The 25,953-nt window shown below is 35.9% G+C and overlaps 1 protein-coding gene across 6 annotated transcripts in view; it reads right to left on the reverse strand.

Annotated features, from left to right (window-relative positions):
- Positions 1 to 25,953, reverse strand: part of CTNNA3 (catenin alpha 3) — a 1,563,160-nt gene that overhangs the window by 1,082,538 nt on the left and 454,669 nt on the right. For all 6 annotated transcript variants that reach the window (XM_053663824.1, XM_053663825.1, XM_053663823.1 and 3 more), the window contains one exon: positions 19,380 to 19,583. In XM_053663824.1, coding sequence (XP_053519799.1) covers positions 19,380 to 19,583 — 204 coding nt within the window. The remainder of the gene's footprint in view (positions 1 to 19,379; positions 19,584 to 25,953) is intronic.

The raw sequence follows: 25,953 nt of genomic DNA on the forward strand, positions 1-25,953 counted from the left end.
CCCTTGGTTCTTGACCCCCTCCAATCTGGTCCTACAGCACTTAGTTTAATACTCCAAACTGTTAGCATGGGCTCCCAGGCCTAGCAGGATCCCTGCCCTGCCCTGCCTCATCCCACGTGACATTTCCCTTCAATATCCGAACTGAAGTCTCTCTGAGAAATCCAGAGGTGTTCAAAGGCATTGAGGAATTTCCCACTGCAGGGTGTCTGTATAAACAGTTATGTTTCTCTGGAATATGTTTTCTCTTGTTCACTTCTGCCTTGACCTGCCTAAAATCTACTTATCTATGAAGCCTCAAATATAGAGAGGTCTTCCATCTCATCTCTCCTCCTGCAGTTTAAAAGCGGATCCTCTGTCTTCAGTGCCCTATACATTTCTTTCATTTCTATCCCAACTTGTAACTGTTTATTAATTTGGGAGACTATTATTTTATGTCAGTGTCCCCTCTAGGCTACTGGCTTCTGAAGAACATGAAACATGCCTTGCTAGTTCATCCTTACACATCATCTTTTGCAATACCAGGTACAAAATTTTTATTGAAAACAAATATTTATTAGTACATAAATCAACTTGATTCTAAAGGAAACTGGGTAAAGAAAGGTAGAGGCTCTGAAGTTGGACTGTCTCAGTCCACTCATTTGTTCAACTACAGAATGATTATCAACTCCTTCCCTTTGAAGTAGCATAATTAGTAGGTATAAAATAGATGGGGAGAGATAAAAAAATTGTATAGGAAAAAGAGGACTCAGAGAATTTATATGTACAACCCATGGACATGAATGAAGGGGGGTGGTGCTGGAAGGTTGGGGGTGCAGGGTGGAAGGGGGATAAAGGAGGAAAAATTGGGAAAACTGTAATAGCATAATCAATAAAAAATACTTTGCAAAAAAGAAAAGAAAAGAAGAATTTTTAACAGTAGCTACTTACAGTTTTATTCTAATAATTGAATGATAAGTTATCTAGCACAGAACATCACATAAATGTTAGTTATCATTAAAAGTTATCATCAGGGTACAGGTAATATTCATGCTTTATAGTATATATTATACAGTAAATATGTGCATTTATGTATAATATGTGTATGTATAAGTATATATGTATGTATTTAAATATATACATTTAAATATATGTATCATTATTATTTTAATAACTAAATAATCTCATTATTTACCTAAACAATCTAGATATTTCTAAATTTTCTTTTTGTAAAATAGGACTTCCAAACTTTGGCATCCCTAGGTCATTTCTTATTCTCATATCAGCAAAAACAGCATATCATAGTAATACAAATTTTCTTGACTCAACTCAGCCTTTAATCATCACCAATGTCGTTAATGACATAAGAGAGAAATTACATTTTCTCTAAATTATACCAGAATCTCTATTAGAGTGAAAGCTGTCTAGATTTGAAAAAGCACTAAAATAAACCTTTAGAGTAAAAGAAGCAAAAACATCATCAGTTAAAGTATATGCAACAACAACAACAACAGAAAGCTCAGTGGCCCTGCATACGAAAACCCAAAGAATATGTTAGTTTAATAAGGAAGTGAAGAGAGTAGAAGGGAAGGACCAAATAATCAATCACATGGGATGAGACTTATTTTTATAAATTGAGACAGCATGCCCGGAAGCAAGAACTTATATCCTTCATCAATACAAGCATAAATATATAATGAATAGAATTCAGCAATATATAAAAAGAATGAATACAGCATACCAAGTAAAATTTATTCCAGAAATGGAAGTTTAGGTAGGTATTTGAAAATCAGTGTAATCCACCATGTTAACAGGGCAAAGAAGAAAAACCACACCATGTCAATCGATACAGAAAAGGAATATTTCTGCCAAAATTCAACACCTTTTCATGATAAAAACTCTTGAAAGCAGGAACAGAGAAAAATATCTGTACCTAAATTTTATAAAATACAATTATAAAATAATTGTATTTTATAATTATAAATTTATAAAACAATTAAAGCTAGCATCCTACTTAACGGTGAAAAGCTGAGGGCTTTCCTGCTGACGTCACCACGAGGCAAGGACATGGGCCTTCGCTGCACTTAATCAGCACGACACTAAGAACTTCTAGCCAGGGCAATAAGGCAAAAAATAAAATAAAGAGCATACATGTTTAAAAAGAAATAAAAGTACAATTTTACATGACATGAATGTCTATGAAGAAAATCCAAGGAACCTACCCAAAAAAGTGAGCTAGTAAGTATAGCCGGGTTACAGGACATAAGATGCACACTTAAAAAATCTGTTGTAGTTTTATATAGTGCCGATGCATATGAAGAATTTGAAATGTATAATAAAATACAGTTTATAATACCTGAAAAAATCAAACAATTAGGTATAAATCTAACAAAACATGTACAAGAATTGTATGCTGCAAATTATCAAATGCTGATGAAAAAAATCAAAGATCTAAATAAACAGATTAGGCTTGAAAAACTCCATATAAAGATGAGTCAAGATGTCAATGCTCCCAAACTGACATAAAGTTTGACGTAATTCTTAACATAATATAGAGCTACAGTAATCAATACTATGTGGCACTCACCAAGGGGTGGATAAGTAGTTCAATGGCATAGAAACAAGAACCCAGAAACAGCCCCACACAAGTGCAGCACACTGATTTTTGACAAAGATGCAAAAAGTAATTCAACAGAGGAAGAATATCAGTTCAAAAAATAGTGCTAGAGGAATTGAATGTCAATTAGACAAAAAGCGAACCTTGAGAAAAGTCTCTCACCTCATAAAAATTAACTCAAAATGGATCATAAATGTAAAATGTAAATTTAAAATGTAAAACTATAAAACTTTTAAAAGTCTTTGAGGCCTAGAACTTAGAGAGCATTCTTAGACACAGAACCCGTAATACATGAGAGAAAAATCATAAAACTGACTTCATTGGCTACAGACTACAAGGTAACATTTGCAAACCCCATATCTGAAAAAGATTTCTTATCCATAATATATAAAAGACTCAATAATTAACAGTAAAATATTAACAATCCAATTATAAAATCAGCAAAAAAATGATGAGCCATTTCACTAATGAGTATATACAGGTGGCAAATGAGCATATAATAGGATGTTTAACATCATTGCTATCCATTAGGGAAATGCAAATTAAGAGCATGATAAGCAATGACTACATACCTATTAAAACAGCTATCTTTTTAAAAAAAATAGTAAAAATACAAAATCCTTGTCAGAGGATGAAGTCACTCCTCCCTTTACTGGCAAGAATGTGAAAATCTACAGCCACTCTTGAAAAGAGTTTGGTAATTTCTTAAAAACTAAACATTCATGTACCATAGGACCCAGTAATTACTCTTCTGGGCATTTTATCTCAAAGAAATTAAAACTTATGTCTGCACAAAATCCTGTATATAACTGTTCACAGAAGCTATATTTGTAATAGTCCCAAACTGGAAACCACAAAATTGTCTTATAATTCACTGGTTAAGTGAATTGTGGGATACCCATAACATGGGATACTACTCCGCAATAAAAAGGAATAAACTATCAATACGTAAACTTGGGCTGATTTCTAGGGCATTATGCTGAGTGAAAAAAAGCTAGTCTCAACATATGCTGGGTGATTCTATTTATAGAATATTGTAGAAAAGATAAAACTATAGAAATGTAAAAGAAATTAGTACTTGCCAGGGTTTATGAAGGGAAGGTAGGGGAGAGAGACCAGGTAGGTGTGATGGCAAAGAAGCAGCAAGAGGAAGATATTTGTGGTAATGGAATGTTTGTGTGCCTTTCTTAGAGTGGTTATTTATTTATGGTTACACAAATCCATACATGAGATAGAAATATACCCACAATGTATATCAATGTGTCAACTTCCTGGTTTGGGGGTCATACTATAGTTGCATACGATGCAACTAATGTGGATACCTAGGCAAAATGTACACAGAAACTCTCTGTACTAGCCTCACAACCTCCTTTTAATCTATATTTATTTCCAAATAAAAGGTTTTTAAAAATATCCTACTATCTAGTTTTTGAGAGGCGTTCTTAGAACACTGTAATAACCCCAAACTGAGAGAAGATGGGGAGGCTTTCCCATCAAGTATGAACAGCTGAATATAAAATAAAAATAATCACCAAATAGTTCAGTTAATTCAACTTTACAAACTTCTAGCTTTTATATAAAGGTCAGAAACTAGATAAAATGAGCAATCAATATTGCTAAAGGAGTTTGAGAGTTATGAATAGCTTCTGTTTTTACATGATTATCATAAATAGTGATTATCATTTCTCTACTATGCACCAAACAAAAAAATTATTTCTCTCTCCCCAGTTGTAAGCCAACTGCCACACTTAAGTACTGCCAACTTTGTGGGGTTTTGCATATTTCTTTTCTGAGCCCCTGCTTCTACACTTAAAATTGCTAGGGAGGAAGGGAGACTTTGTAACCACAAGAGGCTAAATGAATATTTGCCTGTGTTCTGCAGCGTAAATTATATAATCACTCAGCATTCAATGACTGTCACTCAATACCACTGAAAAGAGCAGGTGATCATCATGCACATTTTGGGAATATCAATCCTGCACCACCTGGAAAATTTCAAAGTCACTTCCTAAATGCAATGATAGACATCAGACATCACTGCAGCATAAATGTATCCAGATACAAGTAAGCCTTATTGAAGTGGAATTCTGTTAGAGGGTCACTCACTTACCTATTTTGTTTTGTTTTCACATCGGGCACTAGAATCTTGACATATAATTAGATAAAGTTTATTGACTTCAGATCTCTGTTATAAGGATAACTACGGTAGTTTCATTTTTAACCCAGGACTTAAAGAACATGAAAGATTTTTGAAGGGTAAGTAAATCTATACTTTATAATAAGATCCATCAACAGATTTCTCCACATACATCTGCTTACTAATATCAGTTTTGTCTTCCTCCTTACAAAGCTCTCGTTAGTAAACCTTGACCTCTATGACTCGTCCTTCTGGGCAGTTCCTGACATTTGTTAGGGTATTTGAATTCTTCATGCTCTTCTCAAAGTAAAGTGTTTGTCAATAAAAATTCTATAGTTTTGTGATTAGTATTATCATCTAAGAAGCCATCCCAACACCTATTGGTTAAAAGCAACAAATTATTATTCCCTCTCCTGGTTCTGAGTTTGACTGATTCAGCCAGGACTTCACACATCAGGTCTCTGTGCAGGAGCAGTTAAGGTTCGGCTGCAGCGGCAGCTGCGTGGAGGTCCAAATGGGCTGGACTTCCAAGACAGCACATGCACAAGGCTTGCAGTTAATGCTGGTTTTGGTTGTGAACTCAAGGGAGGCTATTAACCAGGGAGCAAACCCAGTCGTGACTCCCTGTCGATGGGCTTCTTAGAAGTACAACACCTGCCTTCTGACAGGTGGTGTCCCAAGACTGAGTGTTCCAAGCAGCTTAGGTGGAACCTGAACCTGAAAGGCTTTTTATGACGTAACTTCAGAATTTCCAGAATGTTATTTCTGCCACATTTAATTGGTCAGGCAAATCTTTAAAGCAAACCCAGAGAACATGAAAAAAAATGGGAGATGTTACTGTGGCCTGTTTTGAAGGTACCACGTATAGAAGGTTTTGTTTTTCTCCAATATGCTAGTATTGGAGAAATGCCAGTGGCCTCTTGTACAGGTTAACACCAGACATGGCAGCCTGATGTTACAGCTCTTGGTTTCCCTCACCTAAGTATTCTGTGTCTTTTTTCTTTTGATACTTTTTCTAACAACAGCATTATTAAAGCTGAAGAAACATGGAGATGATCGGGCAATAAAACTCTCGGGGGTGTCTGAATAGAGCTGTGCTGTACAATCCGCTGACCACGTGTGCCTATGAAACACTTGAGATGTGGCTATTCCGGATGGACTATAAGTGCAAAATGCACACCAGATTTCAAGGACTTAGTACTAAAAAGGAATGTTTAGATTGATAAAATGATGAAATGATATTTTGCATATAGTAAATTAAGTACATTATTCAATCACTTTTACCTGTTTCCTTTATTATATGCAGCTACTAGAAAATTTTTAATTATATATGTGGCCCACATATTATGCTAGTTTTTTATAATATTTCCATTGGAAAGCACTGGTTCAGAAAATAAAGTCAGTCACATTTTCTATTGTGTGCAACCACGACAGTTCATGGTGTTTACAGGCATTTTAATTACTTCATGTTAAATCTTATGTAAGATACATAAGCACAGTCAAAGTCAATATTTTTGTATTTCTGACTGCCTTTCCTAATATTTAAATACACATTTGATACTTAATGTATCTACATAATTATTATATTTAGTATATGACTGCAACAATTCACTTCACATAGTATTTTTGTTTTCTATTTCTGCTGTAACAAATTATCACAAACAAGGTAGCTTCAATAATGGTCCCTTCCTCCATCTTTAAAGCCAACAATGGTGGACTGATTGTCTTTCTGACTATCTGTCCGTCTGTATCTCTCTCTCACTTTGACCCTCTTCTCCTTCCATCTCATCTCTCTCTGTCCAGCCAGGAAAGATTCTCTGATTTTTAAGGACTCATGTAATTAGATTGGATTCATCCATTTAATTTAGAAAAATCTCTCCTTCTAAGGTTACTGTACCTAATTACATCTGCAAAGTCTCTTATACCAGGTAAGTATTTATAGGTTCCAGGGATTAAGGTTTGGATATGGGGGGGTTGGGGGTGGGAGAGTAGGATTATGATTAGAATCCAAATAGAAAAAGACTTTTTATAGGGATATAAAACTCTTTATAGATATATAAAGAGTTTTATAGGGAGATAAAACTCTTACAAGAGACCAAGATATATCTTGGTCATATGTAAATTCAAGAAAAGTATTTTTCAAATGAGGTATAGTGCTCTCGGACTAAAATCATCAAAATCAAAATCCACTAGGACACCAGATATTTATTCCACAATTGTATGAATGTCAAACTAAAACAGTTAAAAGCTACTCTGGAACATTAAAGCAAACAACTATTGAAGTGATAAAGTTTTGTCAATCAACAACCTTAGTTGAGTTTCTCAGATACAAAATGTGACAGTTATCTCTAAGGAAAGCACTAAGTCAAATTGTTAGTGTAGGTAGCTAGTTGGTTAAGGAAGGGAGCAAAGGGGGCAAACAGTAAGCCTGATTCATTAGGGAGCTGAGTAAGATATTAAGCCCAATTCACTAGAAAGCCACAGTACTCACAGGCTCCCCATGGGACAGGCACATCCTCCATTCTCTGCTTAGAAGATTGAATCCCCAGAAGCAGGCAGGAAGAATTGGCTACTAGTCATTAGCAGGGATTACCAAGGGAGGAATAAAAACAGCAGGGGAAATTCCTTTGCTAGGTGCATGCTTAGAAGCCAAGATGGCACAATGGGAGTAAGCACATGCACAGTGGAAACCAGATGATGCAGCAGAACTTTGGGGCAGGCACAGTAATAGCCAAAACGGCAACATAAAGGGGTAGAGTCTAGCCTGGAAAACCTGGGAAAAGAATCAGATTGGAAAGGGAAAGACTCAGCACAAACTTGGGAATGGTTAGGAAAGAGATTGGTTAGTTTGAAGAAAAGGCTGCTCTCTCCCAAGCCCAATGTAATATAACCAAAGCATAACAAAATCCCATCTCAGAAGCATGTGTGCATTCATTCACTTGTTTGCCCCTTCATTCACACACTCCCTCTTTCCATAGCAGCCATGTGGCCTGGGTGCAGCAGTACAGAGCCAGCTGGAGAGCACCTGGGAGCAGTGACTATGCTGGACACCAGAGCTCAGGGTGACGGCATTACAGTTCCGGGTCCTAACCCTCCTGGTGGTCACTTACACTAACAAGCCCACAACTTCTTCCACAGTGGGATGGAGCTGAGCCATCTGGTCATGAATGAGATACCAGGTACCTAGAGGTAGTCCTTTATTTTTTCTCCAATTAATCTTACCACTATACCTAATCTTCCTATGCATAGGCCCCCAAAACGTGCTTCTTGTGACCTGTGAAAGAATCCTATTTTAACTGGGAACAAAATCTAGGTTACAATTTATCTTTCAGGAAAAAAATTGTGAATAAATTCATGTAAAAAATTTGACAAGCTCTTTTGTTGTGGTTGCAAGGCTTAAAAACATGTATTATAATTTCTGATTTAAAAAGGACCAAAGTAGGGGAGAGGGAAGGGAATTTAAGGGGAAAAGGGGGGTGGGATTTGAAGGAACAAATATGGACACAGGATGAGAACTAAGGGGGGTGGAAATGGAGGGAGGTGGGGAGCACGGGGTCGGGGAGGCTGGGCTGGGAGAAATAGACAAAAAACTGTACTTGAAAAATAACTAAATAAAATTTTTTAAAAAGGACCAAAATACAATGGGAAATTAGCAATTTGTAGATCACTAACAATTTTCTATTAATTATTAAGTGTGACCAATAACCAAGCAAATGAGCTACACAAGTTGCTTATATATGTTTCACTCTGCTAAAGCCTCTTCAGCACATATATAAAGCTTCAAGTTCAATTTGATACTAAGCTTGTATCACAATGATAACTTTCCTATTCAGAACCTAACTAAAAATTCATTAAGAAACTATTAAATATATTTCAATGGCAAAAGGTTCTAGGGTCAATTCCAGTGAGAAATTCTCTGGACACCAAATGGACATCCTTAAGATTCAACTCAATTCTGACACTGTCTACCTGGAAAGAACATCAGATTCCACTAGGTAAGTGTTCTGTCCTAGAAGACTGCCTCCCCATTCCACACTTCAGATGCCAGTCACAAGCCCTGACTGTTTTTATCTATACTTCTGATACATTGCCTATAAATCAGAAGTTCCCACGACCTTCTCCTTGGTATCCATTACTTATGCTACAGCAGCTCACGGAACTCAAAGCAATATTTTACTTACCAGATTTATAACCTTTATAACTCAAGAACAGCCAGCTGCAATAGATGCAGAGGGCAAGGCATGGGTCAGAATGCTGATCTTCCATGCACTCTCTAGTCACATCCTTTCCCTACAATCCATGTGTTCACCAATCTAGAAGCTCTCTAACTCCATCCTTAGTTTTATGAAGGCTTCATTACATAGGCATAATTAATTAAATCATTGGTCCGTTGGTGACTGAACTCAATAGCCAGCCCTTCTCCTTTCCCTGGTATTTCAGAGGGGCGGGACTGAAAGTTCTAATAATCCTCTTATGGGGGTGGTTCTCCTAGCAACCAACCCTGTTCTTATTCCTTTGTCCCCTCATTAATATACCAAAAGGCACCTTGATTATTCTTACCACTCAAAAAATTTGAAGAGTTTTAGGAGCTCTGTGTCCAAAATGAGGCAAAAACCAAATATATATGTCTTATTAATCACAGTACCGCAAATGGAAATTGATCTATAAAGATAATCCAGCTAAAGTAAATTACTCATAATTTTATGATTGACTCATACTTGATTAGCATAAAGATAGGCTTAATGAAATGTGGCTTGTTTTAAAAGCAAAGAAATTATAAGTTCGTCAAATATTTAAAAGAAACCTATTCATAAATTAATGGTTAGCATTTAGTCTCATACTCCACATTTTCTTCTTTCCTCTATATTTCAGCCAAACTGAACTGTTTATACTCCCCACACCAAAAGTGCTGCACTGATTCCTGCTTTCGTGCTTTTGCACAGACGTACCATTTCTGGAATTTCCACCCCCCCATGCTTCAAAAACCAGCATCACAGCTTCCTCCTTCCTTGATGGCCCCCAAGGGAAACAACCACCGTCTGATTGGTGCTGTTATTGCACTTAGTGAAGCTCTCATCAAACTTTATATTTCAGCTATTTGGCCAATACAGAATCTGTAAATAAAATGTGGTAAATTCTTCTCAAAATCCTTAATATGTGTTATCCTAGCTATAGTACTTACACAGTCACATAATTTCTGGGTGATCACACATCTTAGCCTGCATTGGACAGTCCTGACTTAGGCCTTTGGCAGATCGGTTAAGGCCTGATATTTTAGAGCACCTTTGTCTCTAAAGTATCCTGGTTTGGATGACAAATTACATGATTACTCTAATCATTTCCTGAATATTACCAATAGGAAATTAAATACTATGAAAGGCCAAATATACTGACCATGGTTCCTAACCCAGGATAATATCCCATTATTCAAAGCCTACCAAATATATATATATATACGCACACACACAACCTTTTTATTTTTGCTATTAACTGATACAGTAGATTCTGTGGTGCTTCACTCAGATTCCCATTTTCAGCTAGAAATGTCAGCTATGTGGGCTCAGAGCCCTTTCCCTTCCCAAGTACTGCCCACAGCTGCAGAGAGCTGCCTTGTCTAAAGTTATACCACCCCTAGTTGTGACCCACAGCTCAATGACTCACAGATGCAGATATACAAAGACTCTCCCCTAAATTTGAGATAATGGAAAAAGGTCACGCCGACTCCAGGGGTCCCCACAGAATAGCTGAGAATTTCATTGCAAGTTACCTTCTCCCTCTGCCCAATCCTGCCTTCCTCACTTCCTTACACATGTACTTCCCAAGAAAATACTCCAATAAACCTTCTTCAGGCTCACTTTCATTTAGAGACAGCTTCCAGAGAACCTGATCTAAGACAAGAATCTTTCTTTTCATTCTAATGTCATCTCCTAGGAAGGAACTATGCTAGGCTCAGATTATTCTTTTTCTCCAAGTTTGAACCAATACTTTATGCCCAGACTCTTACTTCCTACTTCATTTCTATCATTTAACCTGTTTCTCTTTTTATATAATGAAGAGCTTTAAATAAAGTAAATTTTTTTTAAAAGCAGGCACTTCCAAGAACTATATGAGAAATGCCTGAACGCTGGGAATTAAAGGACCCCATTTCTTGGGAAAGTATCAGTTGAAACAATCCATAAGATGAATGATTAACCTGCCCACAAATATTAGAGATTATGGCTATCTCTGCCAGAAGTCAAAAGATGGAAATTAAAGACTCAGCCGTTGGGCTCTCTGGCATGATGGATGTAACCCTCAGGGATTTTTGCTTGTGCACTGCTCTCTCCGTGGAGTCTCGCCACTTTCGGATATCTTCCATTAGTGTTTAGTTATTTTTATTTTACGCAATTGCCTTATTCTCTCTGTGTGCTCTGGCTCTATCTGGTTACTCTCCCCATCTGCTTTTTTTTTTTAATAAAATGGCTTTCATTATTTTTGTTACTTTAGTATTTCTTTTTTAATGGTAAAATATTTAATAACATAATATTTCATCAATGTAAATGTAAACAGAACTCAACAGCAGCATTAACAACCATTATTCCTCCCAAATTTGGCAGGAGGGAAGTAAATCTTATAGTCTGAAAAATACAGTACAATCATGCTAGAGTTTCCATTTTAAATTTACAACCATAAACTTAATAATGCTCACCAATTACACAATAATTTTTTGATCAATTATCAACTTACTTTTTAAATATAACCTTCTCCTTGGCTATCAAATTAATATTCCTGCCTCATTCACTCTCAGTTGAAGACCTTTCTATTTCATCCATAGAAAGAAATCAAGAAAACTGAAGCCATCAGAAGAATATTTCCACAGACTTTCTTAACCCAATCCACTCCTTTCTCAGCAACTGTAACCTATCCACTATCTTTCTTTTCCTATCTTCATGGAGGAACTGCCCATATACCTTCATAAAATTAATTCTTCACTTATTCTCTAGTATCCAATTCCTTTCATCTACTCATAGATGTCACATAAGCAAGTCTATATTTCTTTTTTTCAGTTTTCTTTTTTTCTCAATAATTTTATTTAGTTATTTCTTATTAATTAAGTAATTATGTAGCTTTCATTTCTATAGAATTCTCCTTATTAACTTTACCTTTTAAGAGAGATTAGAACAGTAAAGCACAAAAGAGTGGTCTATAAATAGAGTCCATTCCTTCAACAGAGGAATCCAGATGCCTCGTTTTCCCCAATGCATACTACATATATCCATCATCAATCCCAAAGAGCACATTCTATGCCAGATTTAGATCACTCCAAACCTAGCTTGTCAAGAAAGACTCAGAGTAACTATTTAACAATCAATCAATCAAGTAACTCAGGAACCTTTAGAAGAGGAATAAGACTAGACTCCAAAGCAACTCAGAAGAATAATATGTAAAACAATAATTCTATCTTTTCCAAAAGAACTCAGACTTCATTAGCTGCCTAATACCTAAACCTTAAACTAGGAAAAGAAAAGAAAGCAAGGAAGAAAAACCCATTTGTGTCCATTTAACCACACCCCCACCATTTATTATTTCTCTCAACTTCTTCTTTGATTATTGAATTCTTATCTCCTACATCCCAGCTTCAATATTCATCATCAGTCTCCTTGATTTTGACAATTTTTTAATATCTCCTTGGATTTGTATCCCATATTCTAATCTGAGTTTGGTTTATCTTTCTGATTTTGCTATATCTACACAAATCTATATAGGATACTATTTACTTCTCTTCAGTTGGCTGAAGTTATAAAATACGGATATATATACAAACTGAAAAGCATGGTCTTAAACCTAATCAACCATTGAAAAGCCATCCAGCCACCACTGTATTGTGATAGAAAATTTTAAGTTTTTAAAAATGTAGAGCATATAATACAATGTACCTGATCCAATAATGGACCAAATCTAATATACTGTCCATGCCAAAACAAGAAAAGACAGAAAGAAAAGAAAACAGATTTGGAAGGTGCCTTTACACTTTCAGAATTTTAATTCTAACCTGTCTCTAGTATGCACAGAGTTATTGCACATAGATCATCCTAACTGCTTTACCTTATCATCATGAGAAATAAGGCTGAAATTATTTCCAAAATGGATTTTCAGTACAGAAGTAGAGGACTTATATGGAAGAAAAGCATATCTCTGTTGGCTTTTTTGAATCCTTATAATTCCTCAAGACAGGGAATACATTAAACTCAAGACATACAAATGAAGTAGGTCTCTGAGCAACAAAAGCCATTTTATTTGATTGTCTTACTCACTCAACAAATACATAATGAGAACCAACACTGTGCTTTCACATAAGACATCTGGATAAGAAAATATTGGGCAAGTGACAAGTCTAGAAATGGGATTTGGTCCTGAATGCAGTCCAGGCCTGACTCACTTGCTATAGCAGAGCCACCTCTTGCTCAACTCTCTAATATCCTCCTACAGTGAAGTAGTAATCTGAGAGCTAACTTCACCAATAATTCCACATCACCTGAAAATCCTCCCCAGCAAAACAACCAAACTTATGAAGAACATCAACATAATTTCAACCCACCCCCAGAAAAACATCCACATCCCCTGATTGTTAGAATCAAAGCATATTGATAGCCACCCATTCCTAATTATATTTTCACCAATTATAGAACTATCACCATTTAAAACAAGCTGAATCCCCTCTACCCTTCCTTCATCAGAAAGCTTCCTTGTTCTGCCCCATCCACACGGAGAATCCCTTAATTATGTTATAAACTAGGGAAGATGTACTAGACCTAACCAATTCTGGAGACACAACAAAATCAGCAGAAATGTATTGGAAAAATATACTTCTAACTTTTCAAAAGACAATAGTTAAACTTTGAATTAGAATTTATTGGGGTGACTTTGTTAGTAAAATTATATAGGTTTCAGGTGCACAGTTCTGTAACACATCATCTGTGTATTCACTGTCCCAAGTCAAGTTACCTTCCATCACCATTTATCCCCCCCACACCCTCTTCTACCTCCCCCAGCCCCTTCCCTCTGGTAATCACCATATGGTTCTCTGTGTCAACGACATTTTTTATTGTGGGTGGTGGGTTTTATTTATTATTATTATTATTATTTGCTTAATCCCTTCATCTTTTTCACTCAGCCCAGCTACCCCCTTTGGACTACATTTTTAATAAGTAGAAATCCTATTTTGGAATATGACCAGGTATGGATTCAAATGCAGAGACTGATGATAAAAATTTTTTCTGAATATTCACAATGATTTTCAGAAGAGACCTGCACTTTGCAAAAGCAGACATTTTATAGCAGGTGGTTCATCATATAAATTTACTAGATATTTAAAACTCATTTCATTTGCTGTCAGAGAAGCTGTTTCTCTATCATGTGGCATATACAAAATGCAATCATTTCATTTATTCAAAAATACAATTCAGCTTTTTCTAAATACCAGGCATTTTGCCTGGGGCTTGAGATAAAATAGTAAATAAAACAGACATGTGATTTGCCAGCATGGAACTTAAATTGAAAAAGTAATATTAACTAAAAATGGATTTGAAATGCAAGGATTGATGATACTTCCACAGAAGAGACCAGGGAAGACTGGTACTAGAGTGTGTCCTGGGTCTCCCAGAGATGTCCATATCCTAATTCCCAGAATCTGTGAATAATGTTACTTTATGTTGCAAAAGGAATTTTGCAGATGTAATTAAGATTAAGGGCCTCGAAATGGGATGATTGCCTTGGATAATCTGCAAGGGCCCTATATAATTATATGAGTCCTACAAAATAGAAAAATTTCCTGGCTGCAGCCAAAGAAAAAAATGTGAAGACAGAAGCAGGGTCAGAGAAATGCAATGTGGCTGGCTTTGAATGAAGGAAGAAGGCCATGAACAAGAAATGCAGGTGATCTCTGGAAGCTAGCTGAAAAAGGCAAAGAAATGGATTCTTCCCTGTAGCCTCCAGGAAGGAATGCAGTCCAAATGATACTTTCATTTTTAACCCCTTGAGACTTGTATCAGACTTTTGACCAACAAAGCTGTAAAATATTTATTTGCATTATTTAAGCCACTAAGGTTTTTACAGCAGCAATAGGAAATTTAATTACCATATATTATATGTATTATATATATAACATATTACATATATACTAGGGCAAACATATATAATCATGAATAGTGTTTAGTTGTCTGTTTTCTCTATTACAGACCCATATGATCTCATTTCCTACTAATTTCTAATCAATGTGTCAAGACAATGAATTTACCGATCATACAGCTTCAGTGGAAAAAAAATGATTGAGACTTACTGACCTATTTAAGGAAGTAAACTTATTCAGACTCAAACTGGTCATGTAAACTGAGCCCAAGAAAAACAAACTGCATTTATTTCTCACTTCTCTAGACTCAACAGGCTACAAAATTTGAAGCCTCGAAGCCACAGTCACACAGGAGATCTGCAGATTTTGATGAGTAGTACTCTTGCTTACAATTTTCATGATTAGGTTTATTGTATATTAATTATCACCAAGTATTTACTGATATAGCTCAGTTACAAAAGCTACTAATTAATTCAGAACGCAAACCAAGCCCAATGAAAGAGACACAATATTCCTTCAGTTAGGAAGTTGAGGACTTATGTATCAGAGCTGTCCTAAAATCTTTGATCAAACTGAGAAAAGTTTGAATTCAGGTAGTTCCAGGAAAGTACATTCCCTTTTTTCATAAAAGATAATGAAACAGCTATAGAAAAGCATTACTTGTGATATAAACCTAGAATAAATAAACCTAGAAATATGTTCTGATAATTTACCCCAGTTTTCCTATTGGTTCCTGTTTTTAATTCCAATACTCATCAGCTCAGTCAGACTTTAGTATTAGGCCTAAAATTCTGTATTTGTATATGAAAGTAAGCTGTTACACTATTTCTGGGTTTTTTAAATATTACTGTACACTCACACTTTTGATTATCAACAGGTTGCACCCATCAATAAAATGTTTCCGTGATGTGTGCATAGATGGGCTTCTGATCACATAGACCACTGTCACAGACATTCAGCCCCCCACCCTGACTTCTGCTCCAACGTAACAGCAGATCACCATGCATCACCCCACACACAATGTCTTTCATTTCCTAAAAATAAAAAATGCCTTCCTCAGCAAGAGTTTAACCTTATGTTCTAGAAGCAAAGAATACATAAACGTCCTTGGATCACCCAAAGAGCAAGCCTCCTCCCTCTGTGCTCCTCCTTTCCCCTATTCCCATTCTCACCATTAACTCTCCCTCCATCTTTTCTCCATTGTTGCCACATAAATATAATAAATAGCTTCAAATTCATTGCTTTGGGCCCATTGTGATTTTAATTTAAAAGGCTGAGAAGAAGCAAGCACTAAAATTCAATTTACCTGTATCCAAATAGCAATTACTGAGCATCTCCAACCTGAAACTCTCTGTGCTAAGAACCAGAAATGCGGTCTCCACTCTCCTGACACCCTGGGTAGTGGAGGAGGCAGTGACAGAGACATTCTATCTGGGATAAGAGCTCTAGGTGGAAACGGCATTAAAGAGTGGGATTGCAAAGGGTGTTTGCACTCCTTTGCCAGAAGAAGCAGAAGAGAAAACATGGAGGAAGGAGGAAGAAAGAAGAAAACAACCCCCATTAAATATAGATAGTAATGTAATCAATCAATTTGATGACCAAGAAATATTTGGATTCCTACAATTAAGTCTGTCTTAAAAAGTTAAAATTAAGATAATTATCTGACAAGCTGAAAAAAAGCCACTTACCTTTTGTGCCAATTATTTAGATGTTATAAATAAAAAGGTCTCTTACCACTTTACTCATCTAATGCAGAACTTACCTTGTTTTAAAATGAAAATATCTAACAAGGACATTAGTAACATAAATACATTTTATGTAGTTGATAAATGATCCTTCAAACTGAACATCAGATTAAACCCTCATTAAAAAAAGAGCAGTAAGACATAGAAAAGTACAAATACATTGTCAGTGTCTTACTTAGCATATTTGATACTTGAAGTAGATACTTTTCAAACATCTCTCTGTCCTCTATAACAAACTACATTTCAGTAATAATCAGTCATAATCTTTATTTTCCTGATTTGTTCCTTAACTTTAAAGTGATAGGCAATTTTCAGAAGGAGAATAAATTTTAAAGTTATTAATCAAATTCAATGAAATATTTTATGTATGAAATATTTACACTTAACAAAAACATTACTCCTCACAATCCAGTTTCATTATTATAATTTTTAAACTTAAAAAGAACTCTAAGTGATCATGTGAAATAACAGACCTGAAGTAACTATTTCTAGTTCTTTGTCTTTACAACGACACTGGTATCACTTTATTCTGAATCTGCTATTTCAGCGTACCAAGACTATAAAGTTTGTAAAGGATAATCATAAATGTGCTAATTAGAATCATATGTACATATTATTAAAACAGTAGTAACCACAGCAGTTGCTTAGAACTTAGAGAAACAAAAGAATTTTGTGAAAAACATTTTATCAGTGACATTCAGAATTGGTGGTGCATGGTGATACTACAAAGCAGACCAACTTCCAGTTGGTTTTATTATCATTTATAAATTTCTACAAACTGCACCTTCTTAATGATTGCAACCAGGGCAAAAGGCTCCCATAACTTCATCCTTGGTATGAATAGTTTTTAACACAAATAGTTTTTAAGCCAAAGTGGAAGAAGGCCACAAAACCACCACTATTTTCATGTGATATATGTGTATTACATACAGGACCAGACACAGGGGCCTGTGACTGAGCACAGAACCCTATGTTCAAAAAGTCCCACACTTGGCTTTAAATGTTGTGCTACCACAGTCTTGATATTCTTAACAACTTGACCTTGCAATATGTGTACATAAGTCAAGTCCTGTGGGGCACGAGGCATATAACCTAGACTCACATGCAGCCCTGCTTCCTAGTGGTTTTCAGGGACAGGTACTCAGCCACCTGTTTCCACACAAGGTGACTGCTGCCACCCTTCACTCCTGGTAGAGTCCTTGGCACAAGGCAGTGTGGGTTGGGGTCATGGGTCAGGGACATGAACACCTGTGAGGGTGTGAATGCTCCCACAAGAACCTTTATGCTCTAGAGAACTTAACATTAAATAGCAAATGAAAATAGCCTTCCTCATGTCAACTGAGACTGAATAAAGGAGAAAGCTGCTTCCCCCTGCTCCTGAACAGCGGGGCTTTGCATCTCCATTCTGCATGGGACCCCAAAATTCTGTGGCCATCCTTGCCTGTATACGTGTGTGAGCCTGCATCTGTCTGTGCTTGTATCTAAAAGAATAAAATAACTTTATCTATATTTAGTAAATTTACCCATAATTTTATAATTTATAGGTAGGATAAACTTACATGTAACTTTACTATTTTTATCTATAAAGGTGAATATAATTATTTAATAAGTCACAGATCAGGAGAGAAGAAATTCCAATACCATATTATCTTCTGTGTTTCTTTTAGTGATGCATTTCCTTAAAATGTCTTATTTTACCTTTATTTTTATTGTTTACACTATTACAAATTTTAACTAAGAATATATCATGCTAAATATGGGGTTATTCTAGCTTTAGAAGCAGAATATAACATTACTAATAGGCTATTATTAACAAAATCTACTCTGCAACTTTGATTCCTTGACATGCAAGACATTGTTGGCCAGGAGCCAAAGTCATCAAATATTCAGAATATGGAGATACATCAAATGTACTGGAAAGTCCTTAAAACTCACTAATTTTAGCATATATCAATTATTCACCTAAATTGCTTATATGAAACAATCCTAATTCTTCAGTTTCTCACCCGAAAGTTAACTAATGTTTCAAAACATATGACTTGAATTACTCCATTTATAATAAGACAGATCAACAAAATATTATTATAAACCTTTTATTTTGTTGAGCTCTATTATTTGAAAAAGTCTTCATGATCAGTATATAATTGACAATGTCTTCAAGACTTCCTCCATTTTGAAAATGGCACTAAGATTTGGATGTAAGAGCAGGAACAAATACTCCACAGATGGACATTAATATATATGTGAAATGAATAGATCATATATGAGATTTGTCTAAATTTAACAGCATTGCTAATATTCCCAACAGAGAACTAACACTGCCAAAAATCTATAGCATTGTGTCACATTTGGAAAAGGTTAAGAGCCATCTGAACTGTACTAGCTCTTTACACCCACAAAATTGTCATCCCGGATCCCTGCAGTATTGACCTTATCTAATACCATCTAAAGTCTAACTTTGGTACTCACCGACTTCAGCCTGAGAAACTTGCCCTTTTCTTAATCTTTTTGTTTTTTAAACAGATGTGCAAGTCCAGCTTCCTTTCTCCCATCCTGACTCCCTTCTTCAACCAGTATTTAGACACTGTCTCAATCAAGCAATCATATGTAAATAACCTCCTGGCTGGATTCTGTCCCTAGAAACTTCTACCTCACTGCTGTACTCGGTGAGCAACTAACCACTTAATCAGACAATCCATGTAAAATCATGTACTCATTTATAATGTCTCACATTCTGTACACAGAAGGAAACTCAGCATATACCCAGCGTGTAAAGGGAGTCAACCAATTACTCACGTTGTTCATGTACTCTGAAAGCAGGTCCTGGAGAGCCTGGCGAATGGCATTGCATTCTGCAATAATCCGCTCCCGGTGGAAATCCCTCGTGCAGGAAGAGTCAGCCAACAGAGCAGCCCCACTGATAATGGCTTCAAGACGTTGCTCTAGTGATGGTCTTATTTCCTCCTCAGTCACTGTGAGTGGATCCAGGACAATTAAATTCTAAAGGAAAAACACATTTGGATGGTTAGAACTTCAGAGCACCCATTTTAAAGAAAAATATTATTTTCTTTTTATGTTTAGAATGCAGATGTGATAAGAAATCCCATTTTTACAGCCTCACCTAGTCCATGCATAATTCTATGTAGCAATTATTATTCAGGTGAGTGACAAAAACTGTACAATTATGAGCATCAGCTCTAGATTCACACAGACCTGTATTCAAATCTTGCCTTTTCCTCTTACCAATAGTGTGAGCTAACTTATGTGTCATCTGTAGTCAGAGCCTCACCTTCTTGATTTGTAAACTTGGAATATTAATGTTGCTTGCCTCATAAAACTGTTGTAAGAACAATATAATGCTTAATAGAGTGCATGGCACATTATTATTTATAATACTCTAACACAGAATTTTATTATTGACATAATATTTTCACATATGTAATCAAATCCTGACAACACTATAAAGATGTGGGCAGCAAATATATTGTTAATCACATACGTGAATTAATGATGAGTGAGGCTGAGACTGTTTTTACCCAAGGTCACTGAACACATAATGACAAAGTTCAGACAAGTATACAGGTCTAAAATATCTAGTTCAATATTCATTTCATTATGCCTTACTATGAATCATACACTCTAATTAACTTTAACATATCTAAAAGAATCTTGAAACATAAGTATTCACTGAAAATGCAAAACTCCATCTTTCCATTGATCTATTATAACTTCTAGCTATTTCCCACTATTGAAAACTGGCATGATATTTTTAAGGTTTCCATTAGATATAGGTCTCCAAGCAATAGAAGTCAAGATAATCTATACACTCTGAAGAAAAGATGAAAGGTATGAGGGTCTAATGGTTCTTCGTAAAATACCTCAAGAGATGAAGCTTTTCCAAGGTTTAAAAGGTATAATGTGGCAATTAGGGAATTAGTATCAAACAAAAACTCTGTGAATAATCATTAACGTAAAATGAAATCATTGAATAACCTTCAAATGTGTGTACATGTGTAAATCTACACATAAACACACACACTGAAAAACATTAATCTTCAGAGTGTGTGATCTTATCATTAAATTTTATATATACACATAGAGAGAGGGTCCTATGTACATTTGTGTGTCTTAAACTGATCATTGTACTATATTACATTATAATAAATATTTGGGGATCAAAAGTACCCAGGATAAAATTTCAAAGGCTATAACTCTGGGAGTAATCTAGTAAGAGAAAATTATTACAGAAATAATTTTAAAACAGTGAGAAAAATAAGCACTAAGTAATGTTCCCATATAATACAAAATATAAATTCTATTTTATATGGAAAAAATAAAATTAATTTTACAAATGCCAAATTTAATATTTTTGTTGGCCAATGATCATTTTTTTGATGAGATGATAATCCTAACCATGGGCTTGGCCATCAGTCAAGGATTCATCTACATTTAAATTTACCTCCTTATTTCACTTGCCCCAAATATTCCATTCCAACGTTTCATGATAGTAATGAAAACCTTTTTGAAAATGCCCTTCCAAGGTGACATCATCACTAAGAGACACTGTGGGCAACAGCACCACCCTTCAATTGCTCTAGTGCAATCAGAAGATGTGACAGGAACATTTAACATGTTTCCAGAACTGTGATGATACAAAAAGAAACTAAATTTCAAGGCTGTTTACCTGTAAGAGCCGCAAGAAAAAAACTAGTGATTTGGGGGATGTGATTTTATGTCAGAAAACAGCCTCTGTTACAGTACTAAGTCATTTCATTTCCCTCTCTATGGGCCCATTGCTCAAACGATCCTAACATTTGAATTTTGACTTGTTTGACATGTAAGACTTCTCAGATTTTTCAGGCTTACCTGACTCAAACCATGACATGCTCTGACATCTGATACCCACACACAGGCCTCTTAATTCCTCTTAAGCCACTGTCCTTCCATTCATATTCTGTAACAGTTTTCACTAAGCTTGTCATCAAATCATAACAGTTTTCACTAACTTTGTCATCAAATCAATATAAAGGTAAATTTTTAAACAACTTGAATATTCTATGAAATAGCACTGGATATTTGAGACCTAGTGAAATAAGAGACCTGTCTCTTGTGGACTTCAGTAAACTGATGAAATAAGAATATCCATACCTCATACCCTGACAGAGACACTGATTTTTACAATGACCCATGAATGAGAATACCTTTATGGAAACCTGGAATTATAGCTGAGAGATTCCAGCACCCCAGTGGAGAAAAATAATAAAAGATAGGGGCACTGACAAATATAAGGACAGTTTCACTTTACCCACGTCACCCCTCTCCCAAGGCAGCACAGCTCAGTGCCAAAGGAGACCGTGCTGGCTGGTAATTTCTCCCGTGGGAGAAAGTGAGAGCAAAGTCAGCTTCATCAGCCTTGTAGGATGGTGCCCAAGTGGCCCATTTCCACCTCTTGTCAGCTACAGCATTGAGGTGATTGCAACAGCTGAATAACTGATGGATAGCTAAGAGCAAAGAAAAGAAGTGGAAGCTCACAGCAACCAGTGCGAGGATCTCAACCAGCAGCAGATCCTACTAACTGTATTCAGACTCCAACAAGTGTCTCATGCACGAACCAGTGGGACCCTTAACTGCAGACCACACAACTAGGTGATGTGCACCCCCAGCACTTCATGTACCACACCTTCCTGTAGCAAAGACTCCCTGCTCCCCTGCAGATGACACATTCCAGCTCCCACAAACAGCACACTGTTAGACTGGCTGAGAATATGCAACATTAAACACTTCAGGGCATTGCCCTGGGGAAAATAAATAGGAGGCCCTCGCACCCAGTCTGAGTTTGAGTTTGTGGCATCAAGAGAAAGCACACAGCCTAAGACTTACCACTTAGGGGGAACAGAAGGAATAATAGAGATGGAAAATTCATATCGCCTAGTGACACTGTAGCCATAGTAACATTGTATCAAAATAAATTACACATGTGTTTGTGTTATGCTGGTGTAAACCTACTGTGCTTCCAGTCCTATAAAACTTAACATCTTTGGTGACTAAAAACTCAGCAAATTAGGCATAGTAGGAATGTACATCATCACAATAAAGGCCATGTATAACAAGCCACTATTGACATCATATTCAATGATGAAAAGCTGAAAGCTTTTTCTCTAAGATCAGAAATGATACAAGGATGCCCATTCCTGACACTTTTATTCCACATAGTACTGAAAGTACTAGCATGAACAACTGGACAATAAAAAGGAATAAAAGGCACCCAAATTGGAAAGAAGTAAAATTGTCTCTGCTGGCAGATGACATGCTCCTATATACAGAAAATTCTGCATACCCATCAAAACTGTTAGACTAATAACAATTTCAATAGTTTTAGGATAAAAATCAACAAAAATCAGTTGCATTTCTATACACTAGCAACAAACTACTTAGAAAAGAAATTAAGAAAATCTATTGTGATAACACACCCCAAAAAATAAGAGAATTAGGAATAATTTAATCAATTAAGTGACAGATCTGTATACTGACAACTATAAAACATTGATGAAACTGAAGAATAATAAACAAACAAATAAATGGAAAAATATCCCATATTTATGGATCTGAAGAATTCATATTGTTAAAATGTCCATACAACCTAAAGTAATTTACTGGTTCAATGCTATCCCTATCAAAATTCCAATGGCATTTTTCACCGAAATAGAAAAACACCATCCTACAATTAATATGGAACAACAAATTTGACTACTCAAGACAGTAGTCAAAACAGTCTTGAGTGAGAAAGACAAAGCTGGAGGCATCACACTTCCTGATTTTAAACTGTATTACAAAGCTATCATAATCAAAACAGTATGGTACTGTCATTAAAGCACCCACATAGATCAACAGAACAGAATAGAGAACCTCAGAATAAACTCATTTACATCCAGTGAACTATTCTCAACAAGTATGCTAAAAATGCACAATGGGAGAAGTACAGTCTCTTCAATAAATGGTGCTGGGAAAACTGGATAATTGCATGCAAAAGAATGAAATTAGACTCTTATCTTATACCATACAAAAATAAAAAACCTCAAAATACTTTAATGACTTAAATTTAAGACCTCGAACTATACACCTCATAGAAGGAAACACAGAGCAAATCTTTTACATTCGCCTTTGTGATGATTTTTTGCGTATGACACCAAAAGCACAGATAACAAAAGCAAAAGTAGACAAATGGGACTCCATCAAACTAAGAAGCTTCTGCACAGAAAAAGAAACAACAAAATGAAAGGGCAACCTACAGAATGGAATAAAATATTTACATACTATATATTTAATAAGAGATTAATATCCAAATTACATAAGAAACTCATATAACTCAAGAGCAAAAAAAGAAATAATTTATAATGAGCAAAGAACTGAATAGGTATTTCTCTAAAGATGATATACAAATAGTCAACTGGCCATCCTTAAAACATCAATATATATAATATTGGTTAGAAAAGGGAATCCTTGTGCATCATTGATGAAAATACAACTTGGAAAATCAAGTCTGATGGGAACTCCTTTGAGTCTGACAGTCTGATGGGGACTCCTTTGTAGGTGACTGTCCCCTTAGCTCTTGCTGCTTCTTGGATTCTCTCCTTCATTTTAATCTTGCCTAATATAATTATGATGTGCCTTGGTGTGTTCCTTCTTGGGTCCAACTTCTTTGGGACTCTCTGAGCTTCCTTCATTTCCTGGAAGTCTATTTCCTTTGCCAGATTGGGGGAGTTCTCCTTTATTATTTGTTCAAATAAGTTTTCCACTCATGGCTGTTCCTCTTCCCCCCTCTGGTACCCCTATAATTCGGATACTGGAATGTTTAAAGATGTCCTGAAGGTTCCTAAGCCTCTCCTCATTTTTTTGAATTCTTGTTTCTTCATCCTTTTCTGTTTGGTCATTTTTTTCCTCCTTCTGGTCCACTCCACTGATTTGAGTCCCAGTTTCCTTTCTATTACTATTGGTTTCCTGTGCATTTCCATTCATTTCAATTAGTTTAGCCTTCATATGTTCCTCTCATTTGTGACTAAAATCAACCAGTTCTGTGAGCATCCTGATCACCAGTGCTTTGATCACCCTGATCAACTGTGCATCTATCTGAAAGTTTGGCTATTTCTTCATTGCTTAGATTTATTGGCTCTGGGGCTCTGTGTTGTTCTTGAGCCATGTTTTGATCTGATCATGCTTGTTCCATATGAGGAGTGGAGCCTTAGGTGTTCATCAGGGTGGGGCCACCCAGGTCCCTGGGTTGTGACGCTGTATGTGGGGGCATGGTCAGAGAGGGGCCAAAGACCTACATCCAAGATTTGTCTATCCAGCAAAGCTTTCATTTAGAATGGAGGGGCAAATAAAGTGCTTCTCAGATAAGATCAAATTCAAGGAGTTCATCATCACCAAGCCTTTATTATATGAAATGTTAAAGGGACTTATCTAAAAAAAAAGAAGATAAAAAATATGAACAGTGAAAGGACAGCAAACTCACAGTTATTAACAACCACACCTAAAACAAAAGCAAACCAAGAGGACAGCTAGATCAGGAGCAGAAAGATCACATGGAGGGTTAGCAACAGGGGAGTGAGAGAAGGAGAGGTGGGGAGAAGGTACAGAAAATAAGTAGCATAGACAGTAGGTAGAAAATAGATAGGGGGAAGGCAAGAATAGTAGGGGAAATAGAGAATCTAAAGAACTTGAGACATGTGGTCATAAACTAAAGGGGGAGAATGGTGGGGGAGGAGGTGTGGAGGGTGGAGGGGAATGAAGGGGAGAAATAGAACAATTATAATGGCATAATCAATAAAATATATTTCAAAAAATACAACTTAGTACCATATGGAAAACAGTATGAAGTTTCCTCAAAAAAAAACTAAAAGTAGAACTACATTATTATATTATCCCAGCAACCCCTCTTTGGCATATGTATCCACAGGAATTTAAATCAGGACCTCAAACAGATACCTGTATTCCTGTATTCACTACATCATTATTTACAACAGCTAAGATATGGGAAAAAAATAAATACCCATTGACAAATGATTAATAAGTGTGGTTTATGCACATAATGGAATATTATTTGGCCTTAAAAATAACCCTATAATTTCTGGCATATCATAAAAACAAATATTATATCATCTCAATTATATGTGGAATGTAAAATAGTCAAACTCATAAGCAGAAGAGTAGAATAGTAGTTTTCAGGAGCAAGTAGGAAAGGAAATAGGAAGGCGATGGTCAAAGGGAAGAAAAGTTCTGCAGATCTGTACAGCATAGCACCTCTAGCTAACAATACTGTATTGCATATTTACATTTTGCTAAGAGGGTAGGTCCTTCTTAAGTGTTCTTA

Source organism: Artibeus jamaicensis, unplaced genomic scaffold (assembly GCF_021234435.1).
Source record: "Artibeus jamaicensis isolate MK-2021 breed Jamaican fruit bat unplaced genomic scaffold, CSHL_Jam_final contig_332, whole genome shotgun sequence".
NCBI classification, from domain to species: domain Eukaryota; kingdom Metazoa; phylum Chordata; class Mammalia; order Chiroptera; family Phyllostomidae; genus Artibeus; species Artibeus jamaicensis.